We start from the raw sequence: 16,042 nt of genomic DNA, 5'->3' as shown, positions 1-16,042 counted from the left end.
AAAAATAATAATAAATAAAATAAAAAAGGAAGAAACAAAGGAAAGCACCCCGACGCACACACAGAGCAGGGAGGAAGGGGAGCGATCCGCGCCATCGTGTTCTACCACCGGTCCATTGTAACGTCCAGCGCCATTTGTCACTGTACGGTGAACAAAACGCGATGAATAAAATACATCCATGTACTGCTGCCGGCCGATCCTTCCTTCCCCCCCCCCGCCCCCCCCCACACAACACCCCATGGCTCCGGGGGGGGCCCCGCTGACCCATTTATGCCGTGATGGCAGAGCTCAGGGCCTGGGACACCCCGTGTCACCGCCTGCTGTGTGTCGCTGCCCTGGCGCCCCGTGCCTGGTCACGCATGTCACCTCCCCTGGTCTGTGTGCCACCTCCCCTGGCACAGGGGTGTCCCCATAGTGCAGGGGACGGCACGGCGGGGTCACATCCCCCGCCCCCCCATCACCAGGCCTGGCACTGTCACAGCAGTGCTGGGGGGGGCGGTTGGAATTAAACCCGCCGCAGTCTCATTCCCAGCGCCGTGGCCGCAATCCGAGAGGAGGGGGGGCACAAAGCGATGTGCGGCGCGCGGCCCCGCTGCCCCCCTTCCCATACAGCTGGGACGGGGAGCGGGATGTCCCCACCCAAAAAGAAAGGCGCGGAGGTGACGCCGCGGGGTCACAGTTCGATGGCGCGGAGGAAGTCCTCATCCTCGTCCTCCGCCATGGTGACGGGGGGCGGCGGGGCCGGGGGGGGCCGCCCCAGCTGCCTGCCCAGGGCCAGGTCGCGGGGGGCCAGGGGCTGCCCCTTGCACATGATGTAGACGAAGTAGTGGAAGGCGTCCCCGCAGGCGGCGTGCCGCAGCAACCAGCCAAAGGCCTCCTGTGCGTAGTGCGGGGCGCGGAAATGGGGCTGAGCGAAGGTGATGGAGAGGAAGCGGCCCCCCGGGCGCAGCACGCGGCTCACCTGTGCGTATGGGGGGGAAAACGGTGTCAGTTTGGCCCGTTCATCAGCCCCAGCCCAGAGACCCCTCCGTCACACTCACCCTCTGCGTCCCCTCTCCTCTCCCCCCCCCCCCCAGGTGCTGTTGGAATAGGGAACGACTCGGCCCTTTAATCACCATTTTCTCCTGGCTGGAGCTAAGCCCCCGCTAATAGGATGGAAAAGAACATCAATTTTCTTGCTTGGCTTTATCCAATGTCAAAAGGCTCTCGCGGCCGGCGCCCGCGTGCTCCGCATGCCAAGGAGTGCCGGGGCGGCTGCGGCAATGGGATGCCAGCACAGCACCGGGGCTCCATCCCAAACATCCCCATAACGTTATCGGCCAAAGACCACCCCGCACCGGGACAGGACCCCGCCCAGCGCTGGGCACAGGGACAGGAATGTCCCCAGGGGTGTCCCTAAGTCATCCCCCCCCCCCCCCCCCCACCGTCACCACACAGCGGTGATCCCGTTAGGGGGCTCCCTAAGAGGATTATGGGGCGGGGGCTGCTCGGCCCCCCCCGGGACAGCGGTGGCATAATGGAGGTTTCCAGGTCACAGGCAGCAATGGGATGGGGAGAGGGGGGCCCAATGCAGCAAAGGGGTGGGAAAAGCAGTGGGTGCCCACCAGGGAGAGGGCTGAGCCCTCTGTGAGGACAGCGGGGACCAAAGGATGGTGCCGTGCCCGGCGGTGCTGGGGGAGGGCAGGGATTGAATGCAGGATTAAAAATGAGAGAAAAAAAAAAAAAAGAGAGAGAGGAAAAAAAAAAGTCCTAAATCCTCACTGCTTGGCCCAGTGACAAGAACAGGCAGCGATGGGATGCCAGGGCTGGGCTCGGTGCTGGCAGCGTGCAGGGTGCCCTATTCAGCTGGGATGCTATGGGGCACGAGGGGATGGGGGGCATCCCCAGCCATGTGGGGGCCGTGCTTCTGATGTCAGCCCCTGGAGAGGAGGGCCGGGGGCTGCCGGCACCCCGCTGCCCCCCCGCTGCACAGAGGCAGCTCCATCCTGCTGCCAATTAATGGGGGCCCCGAGGCATCGCCCGTCCCCGTGGCAACGCCACAGCCCTGTCGATGCTGAAATGCTGACGGGGGTTTCCATGGCAATGCTGAGGTGGGGACTGCAGGACGGGGACCCCGCTAAGGAGATCGAAGCTGAGCCGGGATGGGGGGGGAGGGAGGGGGGGTGGATGGGCTGGCACTGCCCCACTGCTGTCACCTTGCCTGGGGCTGGCAAGGCCACACTGCCCCCCGTGTACCCATAGCCGTGGGGATGGGGCTCAATATGCGTGACATTCCTGGGGATTTGGGCTACAAGAGTCTGCACCAAAAGGGGTTGGGGGCGTATCTCCCCGTGCCCCTCCAGCCCCAGCACTTATCACTCAGGGACCTGGGGGAGAGGCGGGGGGCACTGCCCCATCCCTGCCATACCTCTGCCAGCACCCGGCGCATCGCGGCAGCGCCGCGGGGGGACACATGCCAGGGGTCAGCCTCCTCCACCAGCAGCACGTCCAGCGTGCCCTTCTCCAGCACCACGTCGAAGGAAGCGTCGGGGAAGGTCAGGGAGCGCATGTCCATGACGGCCCAGCGCAGCTGGGGGCAGTGGGCATAGCGGGAGCGCATGGCCTCCACGCAGGCGGGCGAGAAGTCGATGCTGGTGACATCGGGGTAGCCCAACTCGTGCAGCTCGTAGCTCAGGGCACTGGTCCCACAGCCTGTGCCGGGATGGGGATGCTCAGTGGGGGTTGGTTGCAATAGGACTCCTGGCCAGGGCACCGCCTTGCACCATCAGTTCCAATGGGACTCCAATAGGACGCTGCCAAGACGCTGAGCTCCCAACCCCAATGGGAGCATAATGGGAACCCCAAATCCTTGCGCTCCCCAACCCTACCCGTGCTCCCCAGGACCCAAGCGCTGTCCCAAGGATGGGGACTGACCCACTGTGACCTCCAGGTGGAATCCCCCCTTGTGCTCCCCAGCCCAATAAGACCCCCAAACAAGATCCTGCCTTGTGCCCTCTGGAACCCTAGTGGCACCCAAATGAGAACCCCAAGATGCTGTGTCCCATAATCCTGCCACCGTGCCCATGCCCACCAACCCTGTCCACATCCCCTGTGACCTGAGCAGGCATGTCCTGGGGATGCTCAGCTGGGGGATGTCCCCAATGACACCCAAAAGACTGTGTTCCACTCGGCCTTGCCCCTATCCCCCAACCCTGCCAATGCACCCCGGGACCCAAGTGCTGTCTTAGGAACATTCAGCTGGGGATAAACTCAATGGGACCTCTAAGTGGGGCCCAGCCTTGAGCCCCTTGAATCCCCAATGGGACCCCTGAGATGTTGTGCCCTTCAACCCTGCCCACACCCCCAGGGACCCCAGTAGAAATGCCCTTGGGTTCACGTCTTTGGGATACCCAACCAGGGGTTGATCCTAATGAGACTACCAAGACCTTGTGTGCCCCACCGCAACAGGATCCCCAAAATCTTGTGCCCTCACCCCAACGAGACCCCCCCATAACCTCGCATCCCCCAACCCAGTCCGTGCCATCCAGGAGCCGAGCAGTGACCCGGGGGCACTCATCGGGGCGTGACCCCAATGGGACCCCCAGACGGACTCCCGCCGAGCGTCCCCCGGACCCCAGCGGATGGCAGCGCGGTGCCGAGCCGGGCGCGGCGGGGCACAGCTCAGCCCCGGGGGTCGCTGTCCGCAGCCGCTGAGCCGCTAAGGGGATCGGCGATGACACCGCCTGACGACACCTGCCCGGCTCAGCTCAGCCCGCTAAGCCGCGCGGCTCAGGTGGGATTAGCGCGCAGTGACACTGCCCCGCCGCCCCCCCGCCCCGTCCCGCACTGCTACACCCGCGCCCCCCGAGCCCCGGGGCCGCCTCCCGCCCTGACACCGCGCCCGTACCGAGCACGAGGATGCGGTCGTCGGGGCGCAGCTCGGGCTCCAGCAACGCGCGGAACCGCTCGAAGTCGCCCAACCACTCCCGGGGCTCAGCGCCCGCCCGGCGGTACCGCTCCTCCCAGAAGCGGCGCTGCGCGTAGCACCGATTGGCGGCGGCGGGCGGGGGGCGCCGCTCCATGGCGACGGCGGCGAACACGTGCAGCTTCCGGTGTGCGTTTACTAAGAGCTTCCGGCTGAGAGCGCCGCGCTGCCTACAGATTTCCGGTCTCACCGCTAAGGACTTACGGTCCTTCCTCTCAGGGCTTCCGGCTGGAAACGCGTCTTCAGCGGTAAAGGGTTCCCCTCTGCGGCGGCGGCGGCATGGCGGTGAGGTTGCGCCGGGTCTGTCGGGAGGTGCTGCTGGAGCCCCGCTACACGCCGCTGGTGGCCGCCTGCCTGTGCCTGGCGGAGGGCGGCGTCAACCTGTGGGTGATCCGCAGGGTGCCCTGTGAGTAGCGGGCGGTGCGGGGCGGGGTGCGGGGAGCCCCGAGCCGCCCTCCTCAGCCGCCCACCCGCCCCGCAGACACCGAGATCGACTGGCAGGCGTACATGCAGGAGGTGGAGGGCTTCGCCAACGGCACCCGCGACTACGCGCGGCTGCGGGGCGACACCGGGCCGCTGGTGTGAGTATGGGGCCCGCGGGGTGGGCGGCGTGGGGCGGGATGGGGGGCAACGCGGCCCGCCCGGTCTGTGCCCGCAGTTACCCCGCCGGCTTTGTGTACCTCTTCCTGGGGCTGTACTACGCCACGGGCCGCGGGGCCGACATCCGCCTGGCGCAGCACATCTTCGCCGGGCTCTACCTGCTCAACCTGCTGCTCGTCTTCCGCATCTACTGCCGCACCTGCAAGGTAGGGGGGTACCGCGCCGAGCGGCCCTGTGTGCCACCCCCTGCGTGCCGGGCCCCGCCGCTGAGCCCGTGTCCCGCCAGGTCCCCCCGTACGTCTTCTTCTTCATGTGCTGCGCCTCCTACCGCATCCACTCCATCTTCGTCTTGCGGCTCTTCAACGACCCCGTGGCCATGGCCATCCTCTTCCTCGCTATCAACTTCTTCCTGGAGGACCGCTGGTCCTGGGGCTGCCTGCTGTTCAGGTGTGGGGCCAACGGGGCCGGCCTCGGCCTGAGGCTCTCCCCGTGTAGGCCGTGCTGTAACCCCACTTCCCACCTAGCCTGGCCGTGTCAGTGAAGATGAACGTCCTCCTCTTTGCACCCGGGCTGCTCTTTCTCCTCCTGCAGCGCTTCGGCCTCTTGGGCTGCATCCCCAAGCTCTGCATCTGTGCCGTGCTCCAGGTTGGTCCCTGCCACTCACCATTGCCCGCAGCCACCAGAGCGTCCTGTAGACCCCTTGGTGGGCGTGCTCTGCAGCTCCAGCACCTGTGTTGGCCCCGTACTGCTAACAACAGACCCCCAGGGCTCCCAGCTTCGGCTTTCCCCCATACACCCCTCAGCATGCAGTGGGGGTGATGGAGCCCCAGTTATTGGCTGCTGTATCTTGCAGGTGGCCTTAGGGCTGCCCTTCCTGCTGGAGAATCCCGTGGGGTACCTGACACGCTCCTTCGACCTGGGCCGTCAGTTCCAGTTCAAGTGGACAGTGAATTGGCGCTTCCTCCCAGAGGAGGTGTTCCAGCACCGGGCTTTCCATGTAGGGTTGCTTTTGGCACACCTGTCTGGCTTGGTGCTCTTTGCGCTGCACCGATGGCACAGGTGAGACCTGGGTGTCCCCGTGGGCACTGGTCCCCCATCAGCCATACCCTGCCAGCCCCCATGGTTGTGGCTCATGGAGGGAAATTGGGGTAGAAAAGGCTTTGAGCAGCTGAGGCTGATGTCTGTGCTTTCCCAGCAGGTCCAAAGAAAGCATCCTATCTCTGCTGAAGGATCCAGTCGAGAGGAAGCACCCATCTCCCCCCCTGAGTGTCAACAATATCCTTTGGCACGGTGGGGGGCAAGGAGAGTGGGAAGGGCAGGGCAAACACTAGAAGGCTGCTCCTGGGGAGCCACGGGGGGATTGCACTTCCAGCCTCTTGGGTTTGTTACCTCAATGCCCGCTCACAGATTGTCTTCATCCTCTTCTCCTCCAACTTCCTGGGCATTTGCTGCAGCCGTTCCCTGCACTACCAGTTCTACGTCTGGTACTTCCACACACTGCCCTACCTGCTGTGGTGCACCCCAACCTCCAAGCTCGCTCACATGCCCAAGTACGTGCTGGCAGGGCTCAGTGTTATGTGGCTGCTGAGGTTTTGAGGAGGCTGTTGTGCCCCCCCTACTAACCCCTGGCTCCCCCCACAGGGTGCTGTTGCTGGGCGTGATAGAGCTCTGCTGGAACACCTACCCCTCCACTGTCTGCAGCTCCCTCTCCCTGCACATCTGTCACGGACTGGTCCTACTCCAGCTGTGGTATGGCACAGCCCTGCCACCAGCCCCACAGCCACCCCAGCCCAGCAAGAAGTCCGATCCCCTCTCCAGGAAGGCACAGTGAGAGCGCTGGCTGGACAATGGGAAGGGACTCCAGGTCGGCTCCTCTGCTTGCTCTTCTGCCTGCCTTGCTTCCAGGTTGCCCCTGGCCACCTGAGGAGGGCCGTGAGCCCTGGAACTACAAAGGGAGCAATGTGGAAGCCCGTGCTGGGCAGGACTTCTCCAATAAAGGGGCTCTGGGGGCCCTTTCCTGGCCGCGGTGTCCTTGTGCTGTGACAGTGCCCAGAGTGCACTTGTTTTGGAGAGTGGTGCCTGGGAGCAACGTGTGGAACAAGGTTAAGTTAGAGCATCTGCAAAACACTTTGCTGCAAGGCTCGAGTGGCTTTGATGCCCCTCCTGCAGCCTGGCTGTTCCCTAACCTCCTGTCTGCTCCCTCCCCCAGGGGAAGGGTTGATGCTCTCCAGGTCTCTGGGCTGAATGGAAGCGCACAGGCAGCACGGAGCCAGGCACCTTTATTGATGGCCCCCCCCGGCCATCACACGTTGTTGGGGTTGTAGCACAGCATGTTCAGCGTGATGTTCTCATCCCAGTGCCGCAGCAGCAGGAACAAGTGCCGGGCCGCCCCTTTGAGGCAGCTCACATCCAGGCCCTCGGGCAGCTGCTGTGCCTGCAGCCACGCGTCCGCCTTGGCTGCCACCAGCTCCCATTCGTCGAAGAAGCCGGCACAGCGGTGCTCCAGCCACGCCAGGGCCACCGCCGTGGCCCAGCTGGCACTCTCCAGGTCCTCCAGCCCCACGTCCTGCCAGCCTGCTTCCGATGGGGCAGCCGAGTGGGGGGCGGTGTCAGACTCAGAGCCATGCCCGCTGTCTGCCTGCGCCCACACGGCCGCACTGGGCACCTCAGAGCAAGTGCTGTGAGACTGGGGTGAGCCAGGCTCTGGGGCTGGAACTGGCTCCTCGCCCTCGGTGCACGGCCCTGCCCCAGGGCTGCTTTTGGCCACGGGGGATGTGGGGCTGAGGCTGGCACGGTGGGAGGCATAGGGTGAGGCACGGCGCAGGCGGTCTAGGGGGATCTGCACCACTTCAGAGAAGGTCTCGGTGAGCTGGAACGGCCCCCGTGCTTGCTGCAACTGCACCTGCAAGGGGGTTAGGAGGCTGCAAGGGTAGCAAGCAGGGACCCAGATTGCAGTCCCAATACTCGGCATTGCAGGAGGGGCCCTGAGCTGCGGGTGCTGCCCCACGCTATGGATGCAGCAGCATTCCTTGGAGCCAGTGGAGATGCATCCTCTGCAGCTGCAGCTGGCGATACCAAGCACAGCCTGCAAGGGTCCTTACCAGCGGGAGGTAGTCGTGGCTGGCGGCCGTGTTGGAGCACTCACTCTCGGGGCTGAGGCACTGTGGTCGCAGTGTCAGGCTGGGCCCCCTGCGCCGGGTCAGGCTGAACCTGCAAACGGTGAATGAATAGGGCAAGGTGTTGCCTGTCCTTTAATGAGGGGCAGCGGGACCCCTGCACACTGCTGCGAGGACGGGGCTGGACCCTCCCACCCCACCCACGCCTGCGGCACTCAAGAGGTGACACTGCCCAACTCCTCCCATCGAGGTGCTGCGTCCCCCCACCTCAGAACCCATGCAGGGCAGCCCCACCTGGAGCCAGCAACGCTCTCTGTGGATTTCCGGGAGGCCATGGAGGAGCTGGAGGGGCTGGTTGGAGGCCCTGCAAATGGGAGAAGCAGGCAGTGCAGAGGGACCACAGTGCACAGGGATGGCTTCATCCCCAGGGCCACGTCCGTACCGTGAGAGCCGTTCTGCTTTTCCCAGCCGGAGGTGGCAGAGGAGGCGCTGACCGGAGACCCAGGGACCTCATCCCTCTCTGCAAAACAGCAAAGCACTGAGGTCACCGAGGCCTGGGGACCTGCATAGCCTGGTCCCCGTGGCACATTGCTGCTGACCCCACGCCCAGCATGGAGCAGAGATCAATTCTTCCCGCAGTCTCATTACCACCAAGTTGGGCTGGGCACCTGCATTTCGGGGGACACCCTGCTGTGCCCAGGGTCATCAAGGTCCCTGAAGGCTTGGGGTGGGATGGAAGGGGTTGGGTCCATACCTGCACCAATGAGAGCCTCCCGCTCCTCCGTATCCCGTTGCCGGCGACGCCGGCTCCCCGCCATGCCTGTGCTGCGTGTGGCTGCAAGGCACCAATGCCAGCTCGGCACGTGCCGTGCTCAGTTCCCCATCCCCATCCTGTCCCTCTGGCCCTACCTGTGCTCCACACCTGCGGGGCCGCAGGCAGCACCACCCGCGTGGCCCCATCCACGGGCACCACACACGTGTAGAGGGAAGGCACGTTGCAGGCTTTGCTGGTTTGCATGGCTTTCAGGCGGAAGCGGCGGGCGAAACCTGCACAGAGCGAGGTGTCAGCAAGAAGGGATGGCGACGGTGACCAGGACAGGGAGCAGCGCTCACCCTGCTCCAGCTCAGCTTCACGCTGTGCTGCTTTTTCGCTGTCCCGGACGACGGAGCGTGCTGCCAAGCCGTGCAATGGTTTCTCCCCTGCTGCGGCCGCCCGCCGCGGGGGCTCCTCGCTGCCCACCCCATCCCGTGGCTGCAGCAGGGCCTCCAGCGAGGCCGTCACCTCCCAGGACACAGGCTGGCCGGCGTGCAGTCCGTGGATCACCACGTGGCAGCGCAGGGGCAGGCAGGGATCGCCCTGGCCGGGCTCCTTCGCCTCGGGCACCACTGCGCTGAAGAGGTACGAGGGCTCCACCAGCATGTCCCAGTCCAGGTGGGTCGGTGACAGGAGGTTATCTGCGTGGCCCAGGACACGGGATCAGCGCGGTGACGCCGTGTGATGCTGGGATGACCTTTATTCCCGGGGCTGGCACTCACTTGACTCCCCAGTGCTGCGCTGCAGCCGCGGCGTCCTGGGACCCAGCTGGTCCAGCCGCCCCTCCACAGACTGGTTCCTCTTCTGGGACACCTTCTCCAGGGCACGGCAGAGCCGGCGTGCATCCAGCTCCCCGTGCGGCGAGGAGAAGCTGCGGCCGGCCAGGGCAGCTCGTGCCAGAGCCTTCTGCCGCCGTGCCAGCTCCTCACTGCTCAGCGACACCGGCACCTGCGGGGAGCTCACGGCGAGCCCGGGGCTCAGAGGCACGGAGTGCAGGTGGGGCTGTGCCAACGCTCAATGGGGCCCCCGCAGCCCTATCTGGTGCTCTGCCCTGCTGCAGTGTGAGCTGGCACCCCAAATCCATCACCTCCCTACAGCGGGCCGTGCTCATACAGTGCTTAATGCACATGGGAGGGAATGACAGCACCGAGACGTGAGTTTGCAAACATCTGTCAAGGGCTGACGTGGAGGCAGGAGGGATGCCCCATCCCTGGAGACGCCCGAGGTCAGGCTGGACGGGGCTCTGAGCACCTGACGGAGCTGTAGGTGTCCCCGCTCAATGCAGGGAGTTGGACCAGGTGGCCTTTAAGGGGCCCTTCCACCTCACACGGTTCTATGATTCTATGTGGTTTTGGCGATGTTTGCACTTGTGGGGGCTGAGCTCAGCTGCTGCAGGCAGGTGGGTGCTGAAAACCCCACACGGGGGCACGGCTGCAGCACCCACAGCCAGCAGCCAGAGCTCAGGGATGGTTTACACTGGGGAAATCACTTACGCTTGACATTTCGGCTGCAAAGGCCACCAGCTGTGTGTGCTATTGTGCAGCGGGTTACCTAACGCGTCGGGAGGGAGCAACAGGAGGTGCTGGGCTGGGTGACAGCTGGCCTCACCTGGCCTCGGGGACACGGCATTGTGCTTAGCAGGGAGCAGCCTCCCCTGGCACAGCGACCAGGCTGGATCCAAACCCAGACACGAAGCAGCAGGGACAAACCCATTGCTAACAGAGCATCCTGCGGCTTTGGCAGAGGGCTGCAGCAGCCAGGCAGGAGCCAGACCACCCCCTCCCTGCCTTGGCACGTTCACTGCCTGATGGCCGCATGGCTGTTTCCACTTCATTTCTGCAGCATCAGCGAGGACGTGAGCTGGCTGAGGCTTTCCTTAGCCACACCGTTGCCTACTGGCCTAGGGGTACTGGTACCTGGGGGGGCACTCGGTCTTTGGTGCCCAGCTCTCTGGTTCCAGCGGGACAAACCCACCTGAGGAGCTTGCTGGCAGCACCCAGAGCTGACCCTGGCTAAACGCAGACCGTGGCCCTCCAGTTTCCATCCTAACATCCCCCATATCCAGGCACAGTGGGGCGGCAAGGCCCCAGCCAGGTGGGGAGAAGCCCCGGCGCATCCCTTACCTTAATGGCAGCGGGGGCCGAGGGCAGCGGGGCGGATTTGGTGGAGGACTCACAGAGGGACAGGCTCTTCTGGCCCTGCTGGGAGGTGGTGTCGGGGGCTGCAGAGCCACTGTCGGGTGCCACGTCACGGGAGCCGGTGGACTCGCTGCTGGTGGAGCTGCGGGACAGCAGCCCCTGGCTGCGCTCCGTGCTGACCGAGCAGTGTGTCAGGACGTACTGCTCCTGGATGTAGGAGGGCTGGTAAATACGCTTCCAGATGTCTCCCCCCGAAGTGAGGTCAGCACCTGCAGGGTGCACACACAGCCGTCAGCTCACGGCTCCCACGCCACCTCTCGGCCCCTCTCCATGCCCATTCTACTCACTGCGCTCCGACTCCTCTGTGCCGATGGCCGAGATCTCCACGGAGGTCTCTCTGGAGCTTCGGGACAGCCGTGTGCCCCCCGGGGTGGGCACCTCCTCCTGCGAGGGGATGGCTGAGCCCCAGCGAGCTCCATCCCGGCCCTGCAGAGAGAGTGTCAGCCCCTGTGGCAGCACCGGAGGGGGCCACAAAGGTGGTCAGGAGGATCCACAACGGCAGCATCCCCCCAGTCTCACCGCCAGGCGCTGGTCCCGGAACCGGGCAATGCTGTACAGGGTGCAGTAGCTGATGAGCCGGTCCCCGGGGTAGAGCACTGCAATCTCAGTGGGGGAGAGCAGAGCCTCGGTGCTGTCGGGCACGTACCAGTCGATGGTGATGTCGCTGACGGCTGGCTCCATCGCCTTCTTCAGGGCCTTGATGAGCTGGAACGGGGACGGGAGCCGGTGTCCAGCACCACCATAACCCGCGTGCCCCCCTGCCCCACCGCTACCTTGGGCTGCAGCCTCTCGGCCAGGTCCAGGAACTCAGCACGGCCACGGCTCAGCTTGGCTATGGCTGTCAGCAGCCGCCGGCATGCCCGCGGGCCCATCCCAAAGCTAAAGCACCTGCAGGAGGGACCCGTGCACTAAAACACCTCGGATTTCAGGGACAAGCCTCTGGACTCCATGCCTGACGCCGTACCTGACGGTGCTGGCCTGCCTGCGCACCAGCTGCAGGATGTGTCCCACGTCACCCACTGCCGCCGCCGCGGTGAACAGGAAGAGCTGCCGGGGGTACCCGTGGTGCAGGGGCTGTGCCAGGGCCCAACTCAGCGCTGCCAGGAGGTCGGGGCTGCCCGCGGCCACCCGCAGCTCTCCCAGGTGGCAGCAGGCCCGCTGCAGCGTCTCCTGCCCGTCAGGACAGCCGGCTTGTGGGGACGGCACCAGGCAGCCGCCCGCAGCGGGGTCGGGTGGGGAGGATGGAGGGGGACAGAGGGTCCCCCACAGCACTCACGTTGCTGCAGAGGCGGCTGGAGGGGAAGAGCGGCTGCAGGTCGGTGCCGAAGGTTGCCATGTTGAGCAGGGTTCCCGGGGGGAGGCTCTTCAGGGCCACCAGCAACGCTTCCTGGGGATGGGGACAGCCATGAGGACTCACAGCTCGGTGTGGGGTCCCCGGGCTCACCGCCCCGCCTCACCTTCACCCTGTCGACATCGGGGCCACTCATGGCTCCAGTGCGATCCACGAGGAAGAGGACCTCACGGGTGACACTCTGCAGGTCCCCTGGGGCGGCCTCCACCTCCGGGCAGAAGTTGAGCATCAGCACGGGGTTGTGGAAGATGTCCTTGTGGAAACGCTTCTGCACAAAAGCCACCTGCGAGGGGCGGGGAGTTTCCTCGCATCCCTTGGCCTCACAGTGCAACCCACACCAGGGCCTTCCTCACCGTCACCACCCTCTTAATCCCAGCCACAGCCATGCCCACTCGCCTGCCTCTCCCCGCTGCCGTCCCTCCTGGCTATCCGCACGTAGTCCCGGCGGCTCCGGATGTGTGCCTCATACTCCGGGTACGTCATGGTGCCTTCCTCCATCACCAGGTGGGGCTGGTGGGGTTCTGCAGGCGCTCACGTTGGCCCCACGCTTCGGGGGCATTCCCATCCACCTCCCCCCGGACCCGCCGCACCTGCGGCCCTTACCGCAGGGGTAGAGGATGATCTCCACGTCCCTGTCGTAGCGGTGACGCTCGGCCAGGGTGACGCAGGTGGTGGTGGCGGAGCTGGCCCAGGGGTCGGCATCGGCACGCAGCGCGTGGGTGGGGCTCTCCAGGCCTGGAGGGGGCACAGACCCGCTCGGACCCGGCCCTGAGGAAGCCACCAGCCGGCGCCGATGGGATTGGTGCTGATGGCAGCCAGCAGCATCCTGGCTGCCCAACGTGTGCCCCTGCAGCCTCCATCCATCACACCCCCGCCGAGGATGCAGGCTGCTGACTCAGAGCCCGGTGCTACTGCTCAAATAGTGGTAATGCCACATGCAGAGCAATTCTGGGAGCCCCCAGCCCTACCTGCCAGCAGGCAGGGGCCCTTCACCAGCAGCTCGAAAGCAAACTCGTAAGGAAAGGGGTTGTAGGGCTGTCCCCTGAAGACATCTGCGCTCTCCGCAGGTGCTGCGGGTACGGGCTGGCTCCGCGCACCGGGGTCCCCCGAAACAGCTGGTGGGGCTGCAAGGGGAATGGGGTGAGGGCAGCTCCCACACCTCCCCTGCACACGCAGCATCCCTCCCCGACCCCAGGACGGCAGAGACTCAGAAAGCCGTGAAAATCACCATAGGGCCAACCTGTCGTCACACAAGCTTCCCGGCTCGCTCTCACGCTCGGGGGCGGCAGCGACGCGTGGCACAAGGATGGGGGGCAGGACGAGGTGCAGAGCCCCCCCCGGCAGCGTGGGCAGCTCCCGCGCCGTGCTTAGGGTCACGGCCAGGCTCTCCGCCGGCCCCATTGAGCCTGTGATGATGACGAAGGTGGAGCGCTCGGTGTCCTCATCCAGGACGAGGTGACCTGGGTGAGGGGAGGGACCACGTGGGCACGGGTAATTGAACTAATTACTCACCGAGGGGACAACAGAGGGGAGCACAAAGGGACGGGAAAGACAGACAGAGAGGAAGAAGACGGGGCTGAAATGGCAGAAAGCCGGGGAATCATTCGGGAAAGCAGAAATAAGGAAGAGGAGCATCCCTCCAGCTCTCCCGGAGCAGCAAAGAGATCTCATCAGCCCCTCGTGCCCCTGTGCTTTGCCCCATGCACTCACCGCTGGCACAGCGGCGCGGCCGCCCTGGGCTGCCACCGCACGCCAGGCAGCAGCCCTGCACCCGGTGCCGGCTCTGCACCTGGAAGGTGACCCGCCGGCCGCCCACCACTGCCTCAAAGCCATCCACCAGCTCTGACTCCTCCAGCGGGTAAACGAAGACACCTGCAGGTGGAAGAGAGCCCAGAGGCAGAGTCCAGAGCGGCAACGGGGTTGGAACGGGGTACCCCAGCACGGTGTCTATAGGGTCCCCGCACCCCAATAACCATCCTTACCTTCCACGGGCTCTTCCCGTGGGTTGGTGTAGAGGAGCTGGGCAGTGATGCTCAGCACGTACCCATTGGCGCACGCCTTCACCCTGGAGCTCTTCAGGGGCAGAGCCTCCCAGGAGGAGAGCACGTACAGACCTGGCATGGTCCCTCGGTCCCTCGGCACGGCTGCAAGATGAGGTGCTGGGAGGGGGTCCGTGGAGAAGGGGCTCACACACACCAAGAGAGGGACACACACATGGACCCGAACCCAAATCTCTGCTCTGGAGCCGAACCTCAGCCCTGTGGAGCCATGAGAGCCCACGCGGCCAGCAGCAGACAGCCACACATCCCTGCCTCCTGGCCACCCAAAGCAGCTCAGCAGCCCCAGGGCCTCTGTAGCCCATCCCCTGCGTTGGCGTGGAGAGGAGCATCTGCCACTCCCATCTCCATCCACCCACAGAGGTTACCAGGGTAATTTGCTTGGGGAAAAAAAAAGAACGAAAAAAAAAGATGCACCAGAAGCCCACGGCGTAACTAGGGCACAACAGAGTGCGGTGTTTGCTGGGGTTTAATAATTAACAACAAGGTCAGTGCTGCACTGATGAGTGGCACGGAGGGGAGGGGGCTGCACAGGGATGCACGCGTGTGGCTATCCCTAACCCTATAGCTGACCCTAACCCTATCCTAACCCTGAGACTAATCCTAACTCTAACCTTAAGCCTGACCGTATCCTAACACTAAACTTAACCCTAACCTCAACACAAATCCTTACCCTAACCCTAACCCTAGCACAAAGCCCATTCTAACCCCAACATGGGAAGACGGGAGCACCCACTGCGGGAAGGGTTAGGGATAGGGTTAGGAACTGCAGGACAGCGGTGGGAGCAGCACCCACACAGGGACAGCCCCAGCCCCATTGCCTGGAGCCATCAGGGATGGGATGACCCCAAAGCCCTCCCATCGGTTCCCAAGGCGCCCGGCTCAGCACTCAGCAACGTGCCCGCTATTTGCCGTGCCACGCAGCCTTGTTTACCGGGGCTGCCAGCAGAAGCTGTTCCAGCTGCTTTTTATCACTTCTCTTTGCATTTACACTCGCAGGGTAAACAGGGCCCATCTGGCCCCGTGCGCCGCTCAAAGCCCCGAGGTGATGAATAAAAGCAGAGCTGCTCCTCGCCCCGACCTCAGCCCCCGGAGCAGCAAACGGTCCCCGGTGCAGAATCACCACCAGGACGCCGTCCCCGCCCCACCTCCGGCACTTTGCGGCCCCCCCCTCACCCTCCCTGCCATGAGCAGCTGTAAAGTTGCCAGAGCTGCACCTGGTAGAGCTCAGCCCGGGCACGGGAAATCGCAGCCCCGCGGAGATGATGCCCCATCGCAGCCCCAGCCCAGCACACTGCGGGGTCCCCGCTGCAGCCGGCTCAGCTCAGAGCTCCCTCCAGCTCTGCCTCACGCTCCCTCGCACGAAAGCCCTGCAAAGCCACAGCCCCGCGCCAGGGAACTTCCCCTCAGCGCAGCCCCAAAAATCAGAGCATCCCAACCCCGCGGATCCCTCAGAATGGGGGCAATCCCAGCAAGCAGCTCTGACAAAGGGTCCCACCGGCGGCCAGAGGGCATTTCTGGCACGGCCCGGGGAGTGACGGAGCGATGCCCCGGGGCAGTTCCCAGCAGCGCAGATCCCGGCGGGGCGGCGATCTCAGCGCCCGCACTGCCCGCACTGCCGCACCTCACAGACAATCACGCAAACCTCGGGCACCCCAAACCCCCCCATCGTGCCCCGGGCCTTACCTGGACGACGATGACGCAGGGATCGGGGGCTCGGCGCCCGCACGAGCCGCACCAAGCTTCCGCCCGGAGCGATTCCCCCTCCTCCGCTTGGGGTCTGCGCTCACCGACACCGACGCCCCTCCCGCTGCGGGCTGCCGCTCTGGCACCGGCTGCTCACCGCCGCTCCATCCCTGTGCCAGCGGCACCGGCAACGAGCCCTGCCTCGTTAAAGGGACACGGCCCCCGCTACGGCAGCCCCGGGGGGGGGTCGGGCTGC

The 16,042-nt window shown here is 64.9% G+C and overlaps 3 protein-coding genes across 5 annotated transcripts; 1 reads left to right on the top strand and 2 right to left on the bottom strand.

The window, feature by feature from the left end:
- Positions 1 to 73: 73 nt before the first annotated feature.
- Positions 74 to 4,095, bottom strand: LOC431092 (endothelin-converting enzyme 2-like). 2 transcript variants are annotated; one of them, XM_040705700.2, is made up of 4 exons: positions 3,887 to 4,095; positions 2,408 to 2,691; positions 640 to 961; positions 74 to 140 (listed from the first exon to the last, which is right to left on the bottom strand). In XM_040705700.2, exons 1-3 carry the CDS (start codon positions 4,059 to 4,061, stop codon positions 674 to 676), a joined length of 747 nt encoding a protein of 248 aa, XP_040561634.1. In that variant the 5' UTR covers positions 4,062 to 4,095; the 3' UTR covers positions 74 to 140; positions 640 to 673. The 2 variants fall into 2 exon arrangements, with proteins under 2 accessions (XP_040561634.1, XP_046754805.1); XM_046898849.1 differs by having other exon boundaries at positions 74 to 961.
- Positions 4,096 to 4,208: 113 nt separating this feature from the next.
- ALG3 (ALG3, alpha-1,3- mannosyltransferase) lies at positions 4,209 to 6,586 on the top strand. Of its 2 annotated transcripts, none has more exons than XM_004943402.5 (9): positions 4,209 to 4,370; positions 4,446 to 4,545; positions 4,623 to 4,770; positions 4,851 to 5,011; positions 5,089 to 5,209; positions 5,418 to 5,623; positions 5,763 to 5,839; positions 5,970 to 6,114; positions 6,206 to 6,586. In XM_004943402.5, exons 1-9 carry the CDS (start codon positions 4,244 to 4,246, stop codon positions 6,393 to 6,395), a joined length of 1,275 nt encoding a protein of 424 aa, XP_004943459.1. In that variant the 5' UTR covers positions 4,209 to 4,243; the 3' UTR covers positions 6,396 to 6,586. The 2 variants fall into 2 exon arrangements, with proteins under 2 accessions (XP_004943459.1, XP_422759.4); XM_422759.8 differs by having other exon boundaries at positions 5,760 to 5,839.
- A 241-nt stretch (positions 6,587 to 6,827) lies between these two features.
- Positions 6,828 to 14,387, bottom strand: VWA5B2 (von Willebrand factor A domain containing 5B2). The gene is made up of 22 exons (XM_040706135.2): positions 14,258 to 14,387; positions 14,026 to 14,187; positions 13,754 to 13,915; positions 13,284 to 13,503; positions 13,012 to 13,202; positions 12,647 to 12,778; positions 12,440 to 12,564; positions 12,150 to 12,326; positions 11,969 to 12,079; positions 11,657 to 11,862; positions 11,466 to 11,580; positions 11,212 to 11,397; positions 10,980 to 11,118; positions 10,618 to 10,901; positions 9,217 to 9,442; positions 8,794 to 9,135; positions 8,590 to 8,727; positions 8,435 to 8,515; positions 8,123 to 8,200; positions 7,975 to 8,044; positions 7,666 to 7,774; positions 6,828 to 7,466 (listed from the first exon to the last, which is right to left on the bottom strand). Exons 2-22 carry the CDS (start codon positions 14,162 to 14,164, stop codon positions 6,867 to 6,869), a joined length of 3,831 nt encoding a protein of 1,276 aa, XP_040562069.2. The 5' UTR covers positions 14,165 to 14,187; positions 14,258 to 14,387; the 3' UTR covers positions 6,828 to 6,866.
- Positions 14,388 to 16,042: the final 1,655 nt, after the last annotated feature.

Source organism: Gallus gallus, chromosome 9 (genome assembly GCF_016699485.2).
Source record: "Gallus gallus isolate bGalGal1 chromosome 9, bGalGal1.mat.broiler.GRCg7b, whole genome shotgun sequence".
In the NCBI taxonomy this organism is placed as follows: Eukaryota; Metazoa; Chordata; class Aves; order Galliformes; family Phasianidae; genus Gallus; species Gallus gallus.
The sequence above is the reverse complement of the archived record's forward strand: the minus strand, read 5'-3'. Positions and strand labels throughout refer to the sequence as shown.